Genomic DNA, 20,899 nt, shown 5'->3' with positions numbered 1-20,899 from the left:
TAAAGTTGTAGAATATCTCATTGACTCTTGAATACCAAATCCCATAATTGACATAATTTCCAAAGTCAAAATAATATTCAAGGAAATCTGTTAAATATATAATAGTTGCACATCCTAAACTAAAATAAACGGTAAAAAGAAAAAAAAAAACTCATGCTAATGAATAAAATTACAAAATACTCCATTCTATCAGTCAAATCCACATCCATCCAAGAACATTTGTGCATGCCTCTCCACATGAGTCGGATTAGTCGTCCATCATTAGTGGGTCGGAAACCGGTGCAAAAGAAAAAAAAATCTTATAAAAACATATCCTTTTAAACCATCAAAGATCTTGAGTTCGAATCAAATTCTAAAAAATGTAATGTAACATTAACAAATCTCTTGACGAGAGTTTTATCATTCATTACGATTCTATCTGACTCGCGACTCGAACAACACCGGTTCAAAGTAATATAACATTAAAAAATCTCTTGACGAGAGTTTTTATCATTCATTACGATTCTATATGACTCGCGACTCGAACAACTCCAGTTCACACATAAAGAAAGAAATAGAAATAAGTGACGAGAGTTTTATCATTCATTACGATTTTATCTGACTCGACTCGAACAACCCCGGTTCACACATAAAGAAAGAAATAAGCCCACAAGCAAAAGTTATAGAAAGCGGGAGAGAAAGAAGAACACGAAGATATACATACACATATATATACAAAGAGAGAGAGAAGAACCTTCACCTACAAAATACAAAAGATTTTTCTCCTTTTATTCGTTCATTCATCAAAACAGAGTCTCATAAACACAAATTTCTTTCGTAAACCATAGTTTTGTCGATCTCTCTTCGTTCATCTTTTCTTCGATTACCTTCAATTTTCCTTCATCGATCCATAATTTTCCTTTTTCTCATTCGTTTTCTCGGTAATTTTCTTCTCTTTCTTCTTCCGCGAATTTGTTAGCGGTTACAAACCCTACATTCGGTTTAATTTTTGATTTAATTCACTTATTTTGTTGTTGAATTTGTTGAATTTAGGGTTTTGAATTGGAGCTGGAGAATTGTGAAGTATGAGTATTGATAGTCCTGGTGAATGTGAAGATTAGGTTTTTTTTTTTGAAGGTTTTGATAATTCAATAGTTGAAGGTTTCGATGGGTGATGGAGGTGTAGCGTGCATGGTTTTGCAAAAGGAGGAGAAGCAGAAGCAGAATGGTGTTGAGAAGTTGGAGAATGCGGCGGCGGTGACGGAGGAGGTGAGCTGTGGAGGGAAGAGTGAGAATGGTTTTGGTGGTGAGCTGGTTACGGTGAATGAAAAGAAGAAGAAGAAGGTGGTGAAGGTGGTGAAGAAGATTGTGAAAAAGGTGGTGAAGAAGAAAGTGAAGAAGGGTGGAAATGTGAAAGGTGAATTGGCGTTGGGTGGAGTGGGTAGTAATGGTGGTGTCGAGAGTGGCGAAATATGTGGGCAGGTGGATGATGAAGTGGAAGAGGGTGAATTGGGGACTTTGACGTGGCCGGGGAGTGGACTCGAGAATGGAGAGTTTGAGTTTGCGAAGCTGCCACTGCCACCGCAGAGTAATGAAATTGAAAATGGCGAGTTTGTGTCTGAGAAGCTGCTGCTGCCACCTCGGAATAATGAAATTGAAAAGGGTGAGTTCGTGTCTGAGAAGCTGCTGCTGCCACCGCGGAATAATGAAATTGAAAAGGGTGAGTTTGTGTCTGAGAAGCCGTCACAGCAGAGTAATGAAATTGAGAATGGTGAAATTGTGTCTGAGAAGCTGGGCCCTCCGCCACCATCACCATCACCGTCACCACCACGACGGAGTAACGAAGTTGAGAATGGGGATATTGTTGATGAGAGGTGGAAAAGAAGGCAGGTGGAGAAGGGAAGGGTTGACAGTTGGAGAAAAGGGGAGATAGTTTCTGATAAGGGGTGGAAAGGAGAAAATGAGAAAGAGGCATATGGGTCGTGGAGAGGTGGTGTAAAGGGTGATGATGTTGAGAAGGGAGAATTTATTCCGGATAGGTGGCATAGGGGAGACACGAGGAAGGATGATTATGGATACGACAAAATCAACAGGTACGAGTCATATAGAGACAAAGGGTGGAAAACTGAACATGACCGTGAATATGACCGTGAAGGATGGAAAACTGAATATGATCGTGAATATGACCATGAAGGGTGGAAAACTGAACGTGACCGTGAATGCACTTCGTCTTATGCGAGGTATGCAAGTAATGATTTTTATAGGAAGAAGGAATTTAATAGAAGTGGGAGTCGGCATGTGAAAAGTACACCAAGGTGGGAAAATGGACAAGAGAGAAATCTAAGGATCAGTTCAAAAATCGTGGATGAGGAGAGAAATGAATACGATGGAAGGATTCATGCACGGGATTACTCTTCTGGAAGTCGTATGAAGTGGCATGGCAATGATTCAGATGGCTGGGAGCGGAAGCAGTATGGAGATTATGCCGGTTTCAAAAGTCGAAGGCTATCTGATGATGGATCACGCGAAGTTTATTCAGAGCACCATGTTTATTCAGAGCACCATTCTCGTCATTCTGTGGAGAGATCTTACAGAAATAGTTCTTCAAAGTTATCTGTCGACAAATATTCTTCTAGGCATCATGAACCTTCTTTGCCTACCAGATTGGATTATGATAAGCGTGGATGCAGTCCTGGTTTTTCTGAACGATCGCCACGTGACCGGGCTAGATATTATGATAATAAAGATCATGCTCCCCGTCGTTCACCCTATGGCCGTGATAGATCTCCATATAGCCGTGAGAAGTCACCCTATGATAAGCGTGGATGCAGTCCTGGTCACTCTGAACGATCACCATGTGACCGAGCTAGATATTATGATAATAAAGATCATGATCCCCGTCGGTCACCCTATGGCCGTGACAGATCTCCATATAGCCGTGAGAAGTCACCTTATGATAAGCGTGGATGCAGTCCTGGTCATTCTGAACGATCGCCACGTGACCGAGCTAGATATTATGATAATAAAGATCACACCCCTGCCCGTTGCTCACCCTATGGCCGTGACAGATCTCCATATAGCTGTGAGAGGTCACCCTATGATAACCGGGGATGCAGTCCTGGTCATTCTGAACGATTGCCACGTGACCGAGCTAGATATTATGATAATAAAGATCACGTTCCTTCCCGTCGCTCACCCTATGGCCGTGACAAATCCCAATATAGCCGTGAGAAGTCACCCTATGGCTGTGATAGATCGCCATATAGTAGTCTCGAGAAGTCTCCACATGATCATGAAAGATCCCCAGGTGATAGGAATTGGGATAGAAGTCGTCACCGCGATCACAAATTAAGAAGTCCTACTCATGCTGAGCGGTCCCCACAAAGTCGAGGCCGACATTATGGTTGCAGGGATCAAACTCCAAATTTAATAGAGCAATCCCCACTTGATCGAACGAGACAAAATATTGATCGAGAAACAAGTATTAAAACCTTGTCAAGTGAAAAACGTAACTCACAATACAGCTGTAAAAATCCCGAAAACAAGAATATTCAAAAGGAGCCAAATCTTTCAGGTATAGAATCTCAAGGTGAAAGATATGTACATGATGCCAATGGGTCTGTTGAGAGAGGTGTCTACAATGAACCTGAAAAGGAACAAAAGTCCTGCAGCCCGGCTGCAAATTGCAAAGGCTCTCCTTGCTTGCAGTTACCTCATGCGGAGCAGCCTTTTATGGAAGAAGACATGGAAGAAGACATGGACATATGTGATACTCCTCCACATGTTCCTGTGGTTTCTGATTCATCATCAGGAAAATGGTTTTACCTTGATTATTTTGGTGTAGAACACGGTCCTGCTAAATTATCTGACATCAAGGTTCTTGTTGATGATGGTGTTCTAATGCCAGATCATTTTATTAAGCACATAGATAGTGACAGGTGGTTGACTGTTGAGAATGCAGCATCACCACTTCCAGCTCAGAGTTTTCCATTGATTGTGTCAGATTCCATAACCCAGCTTGTAAATCCTCCAGAAGCTCCAGGTAATATTTTGTCTGATTCTGGAGATATTCTTCAATCTGGACCTGAGAATTATCAGAAAAGGCAAACCCCTTCCCTGAAGTCAACGTTATCCCCTGATGACAGTGTGCTTGTACCTGAGCGGTTGGAGGACCTCCACTTTGATGAGAGAGTTGGTGTTTTGTTAGAGGGGTATGATATCATTCCTGGTAGGGAGCTTGAGGCAATAACAGGTGTTTTCTTATGCTATGATATTTGTGTGGATTTCTTTAACAAAACAATTTTTTATTTTTTTTTATATCCATGTGTTCAGTTTTTCTTCTTTACTGCGATATCTTATCTTTCCAATCTTGTTTTTCTATTGTCTTGTAGAAGCTTTGCAAATGAATTTTGAATATGCAAAGTGGGACAATTTGGGAGACTACAAAGGTATGTAATTGCTGGACAATGGTTCATTTAGGAATTAAGATTGATATTTCATTATAAAATGCTGTCATGTGGTGATTAACAATTTTTTCTATTAGTTTGATTGGAAGCATTAAATGAAATTATATTAAAAATAAGGTTTTTGCTTAAATATAATTTTTAATTGTTTTGGCCCACCAAGTGAGGAAGGGCTTTCATTTTTAATTTTTAATTTTTTTATAATTAATTTGGTCTTTTTGGTTTTTTTAATTGATACGTGGCAAATATTGACGTTTGTTGTAGAGTTATCCTTTTACCGATGTCTTGGTTTGATTATCAGAAGGTGTCTTCTTGTAGTTTATAAGATGGTTCCAAACTTTGTTGACTCGGCCCCTGCCCTGACTTAGAAAAAAAAAAAAACTAAAACTTGGCTAAATGAATCATTTAGGTGCATACTGTAATTTGGAGGTAGTGCATTTTTTAAACAAATGCATGTGGATTATGGAGTTAATATCTGCTGTGGAAACTGTTTTTAATGTTCTAATCATGGTAGTCAAAATTGTGATTTGAATATTACAAATGCACGATTTTGCAAGCGATCAAGAGTATACACAGAATCAGTTTTTGGTGAAACTGGGTCGAATCACTGCTGTTAATTGTGCAATTGTATGCTCTGCGATCTTCCTGGAGTTTGGTTTGGGCAATGCAAGGGTGGTCGGCGCATGTGGTATGGTTAGGGAAAGAACCTATTTTTTGCACGCGGGTTAGCTAAAGACCCATTTTTTGCACGAGGTCATAAAACAACTCATTTACTCAAATGGGTCATAAAGAAACCGTTTAGGAAATTGTTTTTTTCCGGTTAAAAAAAAGTGGCTACTAATTAGTTTAAGAACAGCGTGCGTTACCTTCTTCCCTATGCGTATTTATGTGACCTTAGTGCCCTGCGACCTTCTTGTTCCCACCTTTCATTCCAGCCTTTCCTTCCATCCTCTGGTTCTTCTTCTCTCTCATCCGTCTCTGTCCAGTTTTCCTCATTTGTTTTGTTTTGTGACATAGTTATCACTTATCAGTCATGAGTTTGTAAGACTTTATTTATTAATTTGCTTATGCATATGAATTATTATAATAAGTATTTCAATTTGAAGTATGATTTACGTTTCGCTATCTTGTGCTATTTTGTATGTATATTGATGAGTTTTATATAATCTTACGATTACGATTGTATGTTTTATGATTTTACTTCTCCTTTCTGATTTTGGGTAAAATCTTTATTTTAAATATCTTAGCCTATATATCACTTTGGTGGTCATTTATTTTTTATAATATATGGTAATGTGCAAATAATTTGTTTTAACTCCATTATCCTTTTGTACTGCTTGCATGAATTTTTATTTCTCTCCATTGAACAAACAATTTGAATTATGCTCATTCTGTCATCTTGGGTGTTTTATTTTCTGCTTCAGCTTTATCTGTAATATGGTGGTGGCATAAACTTTTGGACATTTTTAGTGCATTAAGTAACATGTTTTGATGTTTACATTTCATTGATGTTACATTCTCGTCTCTTCTTTGTTCAGGTTTTCTTGGGTCTGAGACTTGCCTGGGAATGGACCTTGATTCAGAAATTGATTTTGCAGCAAGTGAGCATGAGTCCCAGTTAATTATGCCCTCTGACAAGGATAATGACATTACCCTTGGTGTTCCTGATGACTGGTTTTCTGCTCGATGGTCATGCAAAGGCGGTGACTGGAAGAGGAACGATGACTCCCAAGATAGATACTGGAAAAAGAAACTGGTCCTAAATGATGGGTTTCCATTATGTCAAATGCCTAAGTCTGGATGTGAAGATCCCCGGTGGTCTAAAAAAGAATTGTATTATCCATCTCACAGCAGGAAGCTTGACATTCCACTTTGGGCTTTTTGTACTGATGAGTTGGTTGAATCCAGTGGTGCTGTGAGCAGACCAGTGCAAAGTAAGTTCGCTTCTGTTAGAGGAGTGAAAGGAAATGTTCATCCAGTGGTCAGGATAAATTCATGCGTGGTCAAGGACCAGGGATCATTGGTCTCTGAGTCACACCGCAAGACCCAAGGCAAGGATAGATATCATTCAAAGTCAGCCCGGCCTTTCTCTTCAACCAGGGATAGCAAGAGATCATCATCTGAAGAAGATACCCACTCAAAAACTGTTAATGATCAAGATTCTCACGCCTATTGCAAGAGTGTAGAATTTGTCAATATTTCTCAAGACCATCTCTGTACTGTTCAAGACTTGCAGTTGCATTTAGGTGACTGGTATTATCTTGATGGTTCGGGGCGTGAAAGAGGGCCTTCATCGTTTTCAGATCTACAGTCTTTAGTAGACCAAGGTATTATAAAGAAGTATAGCAGTGTGTTCAGGAAATGTGATAAACTCTGGGTTCCTGTTACCTCTTCCACAGAAACTTATGATGTCAGTGTCAAGAGCCACCAAGAAAGCAGTTCAGTGTCTGGTGAATTTTCTGGACATCAATCAGTGCAAGCTCAAGATGTTTCATTTGCTGAACCTCATTCAAAGTCAAATATGTTTAACATCTTATACCCACAGTTTGTTGGTTATACTCGTGGGAAACTACATGAATTAGTAATTAAATCATATAAGAGCCGGGAATTTGCCGCAGTAATAAATGAGGTTTTAGATCCTTGGATCAATGCAAGACAACCAAAGAAGGAAATTGAAAAACCAATATATTGGAAATCAGGTAACAATTTATTTTTAATTTTTTTTTACTATTCCTGTGTTTGTTTCAAACAGCTACGAAGATATGATATGTGCATTGTCTTCTCTTACCTTGAGTAACTTTTGTGTCTTAGACCCTTGAATAATTTGAAGGTACATTGTTTAGATGTGTTCTACCTCCTTTATCTTCTAAGCATGTATATTTTGATCATGTTTGTTCCTTACCGTGTACACCACTTGATTTAATATTCTCCTCATCAGCTGTGTTGATGTATGAGCACTTTTAAATCATCGCTGTAACCTTAGAACGGGATAGTCTAGTACATGTACTTCTTGGGTACACATGAGAACATACCAATATCTTCCAAATTTAGCTATAACTACATTTCAGTACCATTTTGATGAAGCATTCCAATGAATGGATATATCTCGACACTGGAGTACAGGTTAAATCGTGCAAAATAGTGAAACTACAAGTTTTGCTACAAAGTTGTTTGAATCTTGTGTGCTAATTTGGTATTTTTGGTTGTTATTTCATATGCTTTATTTATTTGAATTATCTATATTCTTGAAAATTAAAATATCAGTAATAAATAACTATAAAATAAATATCTATATTCGTGAAATTCATTTATATTATCCTACTATTAGTTACTTAAAATATCTACATGTGTTGGGGCACATTTTATTTCAGAAGGTGACACACATGCTTCCAAAAGAGCTCGAGTGCTGGTTGATGATAGTGATGAAGAGGGTGATTTTGAAGATGGTAGCTTTATTATTGAGAATGATGAATCCACTCTTGAGGCTCTGTCTGGTGATGTTACTTTCTCTACAGAAGAAAGTGGTGTTACTGTTTCCGAGGGAAGGTGGGGCTTATTGGATGGTAGAATGTTGGCACGAGTCTTCCACTTCTTGAGGTCTGATTTGAAGTCCCTCGTCTTTGCATCCATGACATGCAAGCATTGGAAAGCGTCTGTAAGGTTTTACAAAGAAGTCTCGAGAAATGTCAACTTTTCATCCCTTGGTCATTCTTGCACTGATTCCATACTGTGGAACATTGTGGTAGGTTTGGTATATATTTTCATTTAACATTGTCAGGAACGTTTCATTGTTTTTCCCCATCTAATCTGATTATTTGCTTGCAGAATGCTTATGAGAAAGACAAAATCAAATCTATGATTCTAATGGGTTGCACCAATATTACTCCTGACATGCTAGAGAAAGTTCTTCTCTCATTTCCTGGTCTATCTACAGTAGATATTAGAGGGTGCAATCAGTTTGAGGAGCTGACTCCTAAATTTACCAATGTGAAGTGGATCAAGAGCCGGAATTCACGCATAACTAAAATTACAGACGAGCCACATAAAACCAGAACCCTCAAACAGATTACTGACCAATCTTTGTCCATTTCTAAAGCCAGTAGTTTGAATAATAAGGATGATTTTGGTGAGCTGAAGGTTTATTTTGATAGTGTGGACAAGAGAGACTCGTCAAAGCAATTTTTCCGTCAAAACTTATACAAGCGTTCAAAGTTATATGATGCTAGAAAGTCCTCTTCTATTCTCTCTAGAGATGCTCGTACAAGACGATGGTCGATTAAGAAATCTGAAAGTGGTTACAAAAGGATGGAGCAGCTTCTCGTATCAAGACTGAGGGAAATTATGAAGGCAAATGCTTGTGACTTTTTTGTGCCCAAGGTACATGAATAATTTCTGCAATAGATCCTTTTCAAGTAACCATGACACAGACTTATTTGTTATTTATGATTTCTTAAGTTTTATTATTTATTTGCTTATAGGTTGCAGAAATTGAGGCTAAAATGAAAAGAGGTTATTACAGTGGGCATGGGTTGAGCTCTGTGAAGGAGGACATAAGCAGAATGTGCCGTGACGCAATGAAGTAGGTTCATGCTTTCACTGTTTTCTCCTTTTCCTTGATATGTATGAGCTTTTTGTCATATGCTCCCTCCGCCCTTTTTTACAAGCGACTTATCACATATATTAAGAAAGGATCATACTAACATGTGACCCAAGGGCACATGTTATTGATTCAACAAATAGGAAGTATTTATTGAGAAAAAATTATTTTCAACTTTTTGAGAAAGGCACAATTTCCACATTGAGTTCCTTAACATGTGCCAAAGGAACATGTTAGAATTTCCCATTTGAAAAAGAACAATAAATGCATCTAGTAATTTAAAAGAGTGCTTATATTTAGGGACAAATTTTTTTTTTTCTTTCAGAAGGTGCTTATAAATAGGAACATATGAAGTGTCTATATATATATATATATATATATATTTTTTTTTTTTTTTCTTTTTCTGATTCTATGGTTATCCTATGTGGGCACATGTGTTTTCTAACAAGAATACAAAATACCCCTAAAAAAAAAAAACAAGAATACAAAAGATGATAGGTTCTTGAAAGAGAGTATGGAAAATAATAGCGTTGTGCTAAGAGAGAATCAATTCCATTATGTTCTCAGAATAGATTCACTCTTCCAAGGGAAAGGTTTCCCGTGCAACCTATAGCAGTTCTGATACAAAATACCCCACAAAAAAAAAAAAAACAACAAGAATACAAAAGATGATAGGTTCTCGAAAGAGAGTATGAAAAATAATAGAGTTGTGCTAAGAGAGAATCAATTCCAATATGATACTCAGAATAGATTCACTCTTCCAAGGGAAAGGTTTCCCGTGCAACCTATAGCAGTTCTGATACGATTTTCCAATGGCCTTTTTTCTGTTCCCTCCTACAACAGCATATCCAGTCTATTAGTTCCTCAGTCTTATACACAGAATCTCACTTTCCTTTACACCTTTTTTTCTTCTTCTAGAATACCACATATTTCTTGGGTCATTCATGGTTGATTGAAATGTGATTTCCCCCCCTTATTTATTTAATTAATAATTTATTTATATGCACATTCATTACAGGGCAAAGAATCGTGGTGATGCTAATGAAATGAATCATGTTATCTCGTTATTTATTCAGCTTGCAACACGGTTGGAGGAGAGTTCTAAATATGTGAATGATAAAGATGCACTATTGAAGTTATGGGGAAATGACTTACCCTTGGTTTTCTGTTCTACTTCCTCCAAGTACAAGAAGAATAGATTAGTGACTGAGAGAAAGTATAGGAGTGATGAAATACATGTTGGTTTGGATAATGGAGACTTTGCTTCTGATAGAGAAATCAGAAGGCGTTTATCAAAATTGAATAAGAAATCTATGGATTCAGACAGCGAGACATCTGATGACCTTGATGTGTCTTCTGAAGATGGCAATACTGATGATGATACTTCATCCTCCAATACTGATAGTGACCAAGAAGTTCATTTAGAGAGTCAAACCAGGGAGTCAAAAGGAAATGGATACTGCCCACCTAATGATGGGTTGGATTTCATTAGTGATGAACGTGAATGGGGAGCTCGCATGACAAAAGCAAGTCTGGTTCCTCCTGTTACTCGGAAATATGATGTCATTGATCAATATGTCATTGTAGCTGATGAGGATGATGTGCAAAGGAAGATGCGGGTTTCATTACCAGATGACTATGCAGAGAAGTTGACTGCACAAAAGAATGGCACTGATGAGTCTGATATGGAACTGCCTGAAGTCAAGGGTTACAAGCCTAGAAAAAATCTTGAAAATGAGGTCATTGAGCAAGAGGTTTATGGAATTGATCCCTACACACATAATCTTTTACTTGATTCTATGCCAGCTGAGTTAGATTGGTCTCTACAAGAGAAACATGTGTTTATAGAAGACACACTCCTTCGGACATTGAATATGCAAGTTAGGCATTTTACTGGAACTGGAAGCACTCCAATGAGTTACCCCTTGCAGCCTGTTATCCAAGAGATTGAAAGGTGTGCAGAGGAGCACTCTGACACAAGAATGATCAGTATGTGTCAAGGCATCCTAAAAGCCATGGACAAACGTCCTGATGACAAATATGTAGCTTATAGAAAGGTATATCCTCTTTATGAATTTATACATATATGCTTATTATATTCATGCATAAAATTCAATGGTTAGCTTCCACTGGCTCTCCTTGTCTACAGTGACTTCATTTCACTAATAACTTCAGTTTGTTTCCTTTGAGCTGCCTATAACTGTTTATTGAACTGGATCATGCAGGGACTTGGTGTTGTTTGCAACAAAGAAGAGGGCTTTGGTGAAGATGATTTTGTTGTTGAGTTTCTTGGAGAGGTATGGCTATATATATATATATATATATATACACTTCATTTATGCAGCTTTATTCACATTTCCCGTATAACGTCAATATCTACACTATAATGTTTCTACTGGTGAGAGTAGAAAATATGATTGTTTCATATTCTCCATCATCATCAAACTATTTATGATTGATTGCTTCAAATTTAGACATTTTTGTGTTTTAGATTTGAATTTGAAATACACATGAAGTATTAAATGATTAGTTTTGCAACGTTTACCTGTAAAATTGTGGTCTTAATCTTTATTTTTTATTTGCTTTATGACATTTTTTAATCATTTGGTTTTCTAGTTTTCCTCTTTTTTTTTTTACCATTCCTGCTGGCTGTGCTAACTAATATTTTTGCACTGATTGTCGCACGGACAATTTATGTTTATATATGATGTTTTTATCCTCTTCAATTGGTTTGCTTTGTTGTTTAGAAACCTAGTCTTGGTATGATGGCTGGTAATTTTCATTTCCCTTATTTTTACATAGTTTTTGCATTTTATCAGGTGTATCCTGTGTGGAAGTGGTTTGAGAAACAAGATGGGATACGATCTCTGCAAAAAAATAGCAAAGATCCAGCACCAGAATTTTACAACATATACCTTGAGAGGCCAAAGGTGCCCGATACTTCAGAAAAGAAATTTGTTGTTTTAACTTTATCTTATTTTCAAATCTATCAACTTTCTGAACTAGCCTAATCTTCATTTACATGACAGGGTGATGCTGATGGCTATGACTTAGTTGTTGTTGATGCCATGCATAAGGCTAACTATGCCAGTCGAATATGTCATTCATGCCGACCTAATTGTGAAGCAAAGTAAGTTCATTTGGCTTTATAGTTTCCAATATGTTTTCTGACTTGTTAAGAATTTGATGCTGGTTCTGTTTATTTTTAAACAGTTATTAGCTTTTCCTGTGCATATCTTTTAATATTTTGGGAAATGTATATGCTGAAAAAATTTCTGGGCACGCATCACCTACTGCAATCACATGATAGTTTTCGTTGTACACATCATATCCATTGTGAAGCATTCGAGTTTTTGGAAAGTGTGGGTCAACCCCAGACTTCCTATAAATATTGTCATGTCAGGATGTTTGTGTAAGCTTTATATGTTTGGTCAAAGAATCGATTTTGACCGAAGTTGCTCCTCACAAGCTTTGGTCAAACATGCATTGGAACTGTAAAATTGACAGTACCGTTGGCAAAGCCCAAAAGCTTAACCAGACAAGCTGTATTGCACCTATTTAATGCTCTCTCCCTCGGTACCAGTCAAAATTCCCCTGCCCCGTCCTTCTCGGTTCTTCTATGCTGTATTGCCATATGAAACCCTATTGTCGAATTAAACAATGAGTCAGGAATCAATCTGAAAATTTTCCACCTTTAATCTTCAATTATACTATTGAGGGTCTTTTCGGAGTATTATTTAAAAGCAGATGAGTATAATATTTAGGTGTAAAAAATTAATTCTCTAAACTTATTTGAATGCAATATGATTTTTGTAATCAGCCATTATCTTTTCCTTTTGTGTTTACAGAGTTACTGCTGTTGGTGGTCAATATCAAATCGGTATTTATTGTGTTCGTAAAATTCAGCATGGCGAGGAGATCACTTTTGATTACAATTCTGTTACAGAGGTTTGTCCAGTTGCTTGCCAAGCTTTTTTATTCTCAAAGGAAAACATATCCGCTTTATATCTCTGTCTAATGAATATCTGATTCATCTCACTGCAGAGCAAGGAGGAATATGAAGCATCAGTCTGTTTATGTGGAAGCCAAGTTTGCCGTGGGAGCTATCTAAATCTGACTGGTGAAGGGGCTTTCCAAAAGGTTTGATAAAACTTAAACTTTTAAGTGCTGATAAAAGATAGAACTAGAAAATAATAGAAAGACGTGTGTCAAAATAGACTCCCTATTTGTGTTGGGCACACATTTGACTCAATCGGATACTTCTAACTACATTCAGCTGTTCTTTTTTACTTGTTTTCACTTTTAATACCATTGTAATTTGTGGGTGATATTTTACAATAGATAAATAAATTATAAGTCGAGGAGGTATTTTTTTTTGGTGGTGGTCGGGGTTCGAACCCCAGACCTTACATATATTATGCATTGTCCATACCAACTGTGCTAAGCTCACGAGGACAAGTCGAGGAAGTATAGATACTGTTAGAATATTATTATACTGTTAGAATATTATATAATAGCTTATAATATCTTTTATATTATAATTTGAGTATAATAGGATATTTCCTTGGATAGGTTTTAGAGTAGCTTAGATTATCAGTCTTAGAGTATCTTAGATTATCTCTTTGGAATTAGATTTTATATTATTATTATTATTATTATTATTATTATTATTATTATTATTATTATTATTATTATTATTATTATTTCGTTTTGATTTTCCTATTTATTAGGGATAAGTGTTTAGTCTTTTGTATTAAGTCAGTATTAGGTTATTATTAATAATAGTCAAGGTTATTATTATTATTATTATTATTATTATTATTATTATTATTATTATTATTATTATTATTATTATTATTATTATTATTATTATCTGACCTCCTTTTATCTAAAATCCCACAACTTCTACATGGTATCTAGAGCATGGCTCAATCCTCCTTAAACTGTCTCGCCACTATCCCACTGCACTTTTGACAACTTGACAGCAGAATGACAAAACAGTTCAAGGAGGATTGGACCATGCTCTGGTACCATGTTGAAGCTGTGTGATTTTAGATAGAAGGTAGAGAGAGAATAATAAGAACATTGAATTATGGATAACCACTTGATATGAAAGACCAAACCCTAATTTCTATTTATATAGATACATAGAATTAACCCTAAATAAATAGGAAAATCAATAACAATAAAAATATATAGTTTAAAATCTAATCCTAAGGGGGCGTTTGTTTCACCTCTTAAAATTAAATTCCTGGGAATTTATGATGGGAATAATTTATTCCCATGTTTGGTACACATCCACACTCAAACATTCCGAGGAATAAATGATTCCCAGTAACTTTTTTTTAAGCTTATTACTCCCGTTTTCATTCCCAGTGTAAAGGATGGGAATTATCTATTCCAGACGGTTGACATTCACTTGTTCTCAAAAGTCCATTTCTATCCCTAAAGTAACCGCAAGCACCCACGTCTCACTACCATTTATGTGGTACGTAGGAAAAAAAAATCATTGCCTTTGAACAGATTTTGCTACAGAATAAATGTTGATAGGCTGGTGGATTTTTTTTGGTGCATTTTATTTAATTACTTTTTGACTCAACATGGTATATTCTATTATAACAATAAAACTCGTATAATTTTTCTGATTGCATTAATAAAAGTAAACATGGAAGCATTGGTGTATGATGAACTTAAATTATCAAAAGCATTACCAACAATAATATGAAAATATTTAGAGAAAATTGTGGGCATGTCTATTTTATTTAAAAAGGATATTTTAGTAATTATAACATTTCATTAAAAATGAATTTCCAGAAATTCAAATCATCAACCAAACACTTTTTCAAAACTTTCCATGGAATAAGATTTCCATCGCTACATTCCTAGGAAAGTTAAATCCCGGGAATGCATTTTGATGTCATGAAACAAACATACCCTAAGTAATAATATAAGATACTCAGATGTAACCAAAAAAATAAGATACTCAGATTATAAACTGATCATTGATCATTGGAAATAACTTAAGATACTTTAATATATTATATTATGAGATATTTTCTTGTATTCTAACCAATTGTTGTAACAAGTAGAGTAGTCCTGTTTTTATTGTTAAATTTATTTTACCTAGTCATTTTAGCCGCTGACTTAAGTATTTTGTGTCCTCTCAGGTACTGAAGGAGTGGCATGGACTTCTTGATTGCCATTATTTGATGCTAGAAGCTTGTGAAGTAAACTCCGTTTCTGAAGAGGACTATAATGACTTAGGAAGAGCTGGTTTAGGCAGTTGTTTGCTTGGTGGCTTGCCAGATTGGCTTGTTGCTTATGCAGCTCGCCTTGTATGTGCTTTGCTTTCTCCATGTTGCCTTGATGTTTTTCACTTTCTACTTTCATTTATTCTTTATTTTTTCTGACATTGTGGTTTGGTGCAGGTGAGATTTATTAACTTTGAAAGAACGAAGCTTCCCGAGGCAATTCTAAAGCATAACTTGGAAGAAAAAAGGAAATATTTTTCAGAAATATGTCTTGAAGTTGAGAGGAGTGACGCAGAGGTTCAGGTGTGCTCTTTGTTTCTCTTCCTGTCCTTTATTATCAAAAGAAGACTAGTTTAAATAACATTTATTTCCTTTCTTATGTCTGTGACTCAGGCCGAGGGTGTGTACAACCAGAGGCTTCAGAATCTTGCAGTCACTCTTGATAAGGTGATTATGCTTCCCATTTTGCTCTGTATTTTCCAGTTTTATTATTGTACTTTTTAATGAAGTTAAGGAGGAGTTTACATTTTAAAATATTATCCTGAAAGAGTAGTGGCAATTGTGGTTAGGATCACTACTAACAAGTACCACTAGGCCAATACTTTTTTAAGATAAGCTGCATGGAACTGTATTCTATAGATGGTCAACAATTTTAGATTCTTTATTTTCCGGGAACAATTTATTCTATGGAACTACACTCTTTGCTGTAGTGTGGAGTGGATGTTGCAATTTTTGCTCTGTACATTCCGATCTTAGTGTATAGTTGTATTTTGCAAATAAATTTTGTTTCCAGTTTGAAAATGATCTTAATATTTGAGTTGCATTACAGGTAAGATATGTTATGAGATGTATTTTTGGCGATCCCATAAAAGCTCCGCCGCCTCTTGAGAAGCTCAGTCCTGAAGCAGTTGCTTCGTTCCTCTGGAAAGGAGAGGATTCATTTGTTGAGGAGCTTCTTCAGTGCATGACTCCTCATGTGGACGAATCTACCTTGAATGATCTCAAGTCCAAAATTCGTGCCCGTGATCCTTCGAGTTCTAAAGATATTCAGAAAGCGGTTCATAAATCTCTGTTGTGGTAAGTGCTTGCACTACTAATTTGTGTGTAATTCTTCCTGGTGTAACTTGCCATCTTTATGTTATGTTACATTTCTTCTTTTTGAAGGTTGAGAGACGAGGTTCGGAATCTTCCTTGTACATACAAATGTCGGCATGATGCTGCTGCCGACTTAATCCATATCTATGCTTATACGAAGCACTTCTTTAGAGTACTGGTATGTTCTGCTGTTAATGCCTATAATCATTGCAATATATTTTAAATGCTTTCTCTTCCAATCATTATTTTTAGTTTTAGTTTAAAATTTTAAGTTATTTTTGTGTGCAGGATTATGAAACTATAACTTCACCACCTGTCTATATTAGTCCACTTGACTTAGGTCCTAAGTGTGCCGACAAGTTGGGAGCAGGGTTTCAGGAGTATCGGAAGATATATGGTCAAAATTATTGTTTAGGGCAACTGATATTTTGGCATAACCAGAGTGATGTGGAGCCTGATTGTACGCTGTCTAAAGCCAGCAGAGGTAGCTTGTTATTGCCAGATATCAGTTCCTTTTACGCCAAGACTCATAAGCCTTCACGGCAACGTGTTTATGGTCCAAAGACTGTCAGATCTATGTTGGCAAGAATGGTTAGTTTTCTTCATGCACCTTTGTGTACTTATATTTTGTGTCTAGCTTGTTTACAAATAGGAAATGCTTATTAGTATGAATACATTTTCTGTTTGGTGATTACATAATTTTAAACCCGAGTTGGAATTAGTTAGAAGGGAAAATCGATACTACAAAGCTGTCACCATTCGAGATTCAAATATGGTTTTATAGGCAGTTTTACTTTGTATTTACAAAATCTGATTTCGCGATTCAAAACTGTAATCTTTGGTCACACAGTAGCAATTCCAACTGTTTTGTCAAGACGTCCCCATCTAGTTGGAATTAATTGAGTTACGAAAAATGGTAGTTACTGGGTGGTGCAGACTATTGTTTAGTTTTTGGTTGTGGCCAAATTTTGTAGTCAAGAAGTAACCGTGACTGTTATGAGTGTTTCTGGATTAAATCTTATGCAAGCATTTCATATTTATTTTTCCTTTTTGTTACCATTGACAGTTGTAAAAAAAATGTAGGAAAGTACTACCTGTCTGTAGTTTGGCGACGATCATGAGATTATAGTTTGTGGTAATTTAAAGTTTCTGTGATTTAGTCAGTAGTACTAATCGTTACCTGTGAGGCCATCACATGCCACTGGGTTCTTTAGAATGTAATCTATTTAATTCTTAGGAGATTGCACTCAAATTTCCGTGGAAGCTAATCATGAATGAGTGCTCGCTATACCATGTTTTCTGCAGTCTTTGTTGCTGGTGATTAAACATATGCTTCTTTTTCTTTTTTTATCCAGGAAAAGCATCCCCAGAGACCTTGGCCCAAAGACCTGATTTGGTCATTCAAAAGTAGTCCTAAATTTTTTGGTAGCCCAATGTTAGACGCTGTAATTAACAACACTTCACTGGATAGAGAGATGGTTCACTGGTTGAAGCACAGACCTGCTATATTCCAGGCCATGTGGGACCAGTGAAATTTTGCATGTTATGGCTGAAGAAGACAGAACCATTCTGGTCAAACCTTTGTGGTTCATCATCCGGAACTGCCTGCCTCTTTTAGCGTGGGGAGTTTGTATATTAATCTAAATCATAATTCATCTCTTTTTCAGTCATTATTGTGTACAGTTAATTTTTTTTTTAACCTTTGATTTGTAATTCATTTGGTTGTAGGATATTATTTAGTCTTGATACAAAAGAAATGAAGAAGAAAAAAAAGTTTAATTCAAGGCATTTGGTGTCTTCTCATCTTGTCCGTTAAAACTGAACTGAGTTAATCTTTTCTTCTTCTGTAAGGTGGTGAATGATAACGAAATTTCTATCTTGATTCACTTAGCTCAAGAAAAGAAAGCGAGTTGGGTTTACAGAATACCTGAGCCAATGTACATTGATGACAATAGTTGTTCATGTACGATATAAATATACCCTGTTGTAACAAAAATGCTCAGAGGAGGTAGAATCACACCCCAAGTCAACAATGCCTGTAATTTTTTCATTCCAACTAATAGACGGTGCTTGGTTATTTTCCCATTTCATCTCTGGATCTTGATATCGTACTAGAACATGCTATTGCTATATGACAGAAAAAAGTTCTTTTTATCCAGTTTGTAATAGTCCTATTCCAACTGTGCCCAACTTTCTGGACCAATCTTCAACTGATCAAATTACATATTAATGATCTTTGGATTGTAATTGGAGGATTAAATGAAATCTTACTTACAGGGGATCAAAAGGGAGGTAATTTTTTTTTAACTAGGGCATGAACTTTTGGCCAAGCTCTTGGCAGCTGTGGCGTAGTTGATAATCATGCTTTAGTATGAAGATACACTTGGCATGAGTAGTATATCTAAAGTGCATGAAACAGGGGTTGCAAACATGCAATGGATAGTGATTTTTCAGAAGTTTATGTAATAGTTCTTTGTAGACCTTACTTGGCCACGATCATCGTCTAAGATTATGATGTCTACCTAAAACTAGTAGGTCTAATCTTTTTTGTTTTGAAGCTGCTTGCTTGTATTGTCCATAATCGGTCTCAGTATGTTGTAGAGGCCTGGAAGGGTAATAGAGGAAATCTAGTTAAAGCTTTGCAAGCTTTACAAGAAAAGCTTAAGAAAAAAACTGCCTATGCCAATCATTTTCAATGAAGAGATTTTTGGCTGGGTACAACTGGATTTTCTTTCAAGAGGAGCTTCATTGGTACCAATGTCAAGAGAACAATATTGGTGAAAAAAAAAGTCGACGGGAGAAACTTGGTGATAAGAGCACTTTTTTCTTCCATGCTCAAACTATGATTAGAAGAAAAATAATATTACTTTTTTAACACTAGACTCTTCTTAAGCGTCCTATTTTTTTTTAAACGAAAATACAATTTATTTGGATTGTATAATTGGAATGCATATTTCAGATTATATAATCCGAAACCACTATAAATTCTAGGACATATAGAATTTTGCTCTGGTTTGTCCAAAATTTGTAAATATAGGATTTGAAAAATATACACCACATAAAATTAACGAATAGCATGGCCACCCGCACCCCTCTATGAACCTCTTGCATAATCTTATGCATACTCAACCAAGTCGGGCTTTCCTGCTCCACCTTACAAACAGGAACAAAAATTGACAAAACCACAGAAAATCCATATACAAACGACTAACAAAAATTCACAAAGTAACAAAAATCAACATATATTGAAGCAGTTCAGATTATATAATCCAAACATAAACAACTTGGTTCATATTATATAATCTAAATGGGTTCAACATACATAAAATAATACGAATCAAACAACTTTAAATCGAAGGAATGAGACCTTACATATTTTGGACCAATAAACTCGAAGGTCTGATCAAAATCGATGATCTGGTGTTAAATCTTGCTCCAATTTTTGTACTCCCTTTGATTACAACACACGTCACTTGACATGATTTACAGTAACTTTATCGATGCAATTCCAGTGGTGAAATACTCTTTAGAAGAAGAAGAACAGGGTTGACTTTATCGATGAAACCTCCGGTGCCGATAATGCAGATTGTTATCGGTTTGATTGGGTTGCCTCGAGATCAAGTCGTGTTGAAGAAGAAGAAGACGGTTGACTTATTTCTTACTTAGGTCAAATATAAAACCCTAATACGGTGGTGTCTAAAACCCTAAATAATATGGTGTTGTCGATCAGAAATCCACTATTTATAATTATTAGAGCTGGGAATATGGACGAGGCCCATGAAACGACCTGTTCAGCCGACATCCCCTGCGGGCTTAAGAGCAGAGCTGTTGATGAAAATTTGGAAGTAAAATCAATTGGAAATCATCAAAGAAATTAAGGAGTCAAATGACTTTTGTTGATATATTTGTAGTTGGGTTTTGCATGTTTCTTTTCTGGGAAATTAACATTTGATTTTGTCCTCATTATGAACAGTATTAATGTTCCCTGGACAGTCCTTTCAAGTTTTGAGAAGATATTCAACTATGACACTTAATACTAATTATGAATATGTATTTATGTTTCACGCCTCTAGGTTTCACGATTCCTTGGACCGTCTACCTCCATTATCATCTTCGCTTTTTCCTCAATTCCTTCAGCCTTCTTCTCAGGAGGTATCCTCAAATCGCTAATTTTTTTAATCTTGTGTGCTAGATATTAATTATGAATGTTCAATTGTATGCTGTGTGTATGTTCGTTCAAACGTATATTTTACATTTTTTTAATGGTTAACCTATTATAGATTCTATGCTTTATTATGGTTAAATTGTTCTTAAATAATTGAACAAAAGCTTTTTGCATCTCCCAGCATGTTATAGATGAGCATGTTATAGATGACCTGCAGAAGCGGATACAACTTCTACAAAAAGCGCTATGGCAGTATAACGAGTATCTTCATCTACTAAAGTAGGATAGAATTCAGAATATGGACAAGCATGGGATGATGTTGACAAATACCTCCGACGCGCTGAATAAG

At 36.2% G+C, this 20,899-nt stretch overlaps 1 protein-coding gene across 2 annotated transcripts; it reads left to right on the top strand.

Annotated features, from left to right (window-relative positions):
• Positions 1–693: 693 nt before the first annotated feature.
• On the top strand, positions 694–18,290 carry LOC146929652 (histone-lysine N-methyltransferase ATXR3-like). 2 transcript variants are annotated; one of them, XM_085701455.1, is made up of 20 exons: positions 694–920; positions 1,033–4,231; positions 4,371–4,427; positions 5,981–7,141; positions 7,817–8,184; positions 8,268–8,819; positions 8,921–9,021; positions 10,058–11,096; positions 11,265–11,336; positions 11,859–11,969; positions 12,069–12,169; positions 12,888–12,987; positions 13,084–13,179; positions 15,207–15,374; positions 15,468–15,593; positions 15,684–15,737; positions 16,120–16,367; positions 16,455–16,563; positions 16,674–16,976; positions 17,741–18,290. In XM_085701455.1, exons 2-20 carry the CDS (start codon positions 1,147–1,149, stop codon positions 17,915–17,917), a joined length of 8,028 nt encoding a protein of 2,675 aa, XP_085557581.1. In that variant the 5' UTR covers positions 694–920; positions 1,033–1,146; the 3' UTR covers positions 17,918–18,290. The 2 variants fall into 2 exon arrangements, with proteins under 2 accessions (XP_085557581.1, XP_085557580.1); XM_085701454.1 differs by having other exon boundaries at positions 7,814–8,184.
• The last annotated feature ends 2,609 nt before the right edge of the window (positions 18,291–20,899 follow it).

The sequence above is a fragment of the Medicago sativa genome, chromosome 4 (genome assembly GCF_051527215.1).
Source record: "Medicago sativa cultivar Bolivia chromosome 4, Bolivia_mono, whole genome shotgun sequence".
In the NCBI taxonomy this organism is placed as follows: Eukaryota; Viridiplantae; Streptophyta; class Magnoliopsida; order Fabales; family Fabaceae; genus Medicago; species Medicago sativa.
Note: the sequence above shows the minus strand (reverse complement) of the source record. Positions and strands in the feature narration are given on the sequence as shown.

Coding starts and splice junctions, on each gene's coding strand:
- LOC146929652 (XM_085701454.1), top strand. CDS start 1,147: ATGGGTGATGGAGGTGTAGCGTGCATGGTTTTGCAAAAGGAGGAGAAG. Junction 4,428..5,980: donor CAATTTGGGAGACTACAAAG/GTATGTAATTGC, acceptor TTCTTTGTTCAG/GTTTTCTTGGGTCTGAGACT. Junction 15,594..15,683: donor GGAGTGACGCAGAGGTTCAG/GTGTGCTCTTTG, acceptor TCTGTGACTCAG/GCCGAGGGTGTGTACAACCA.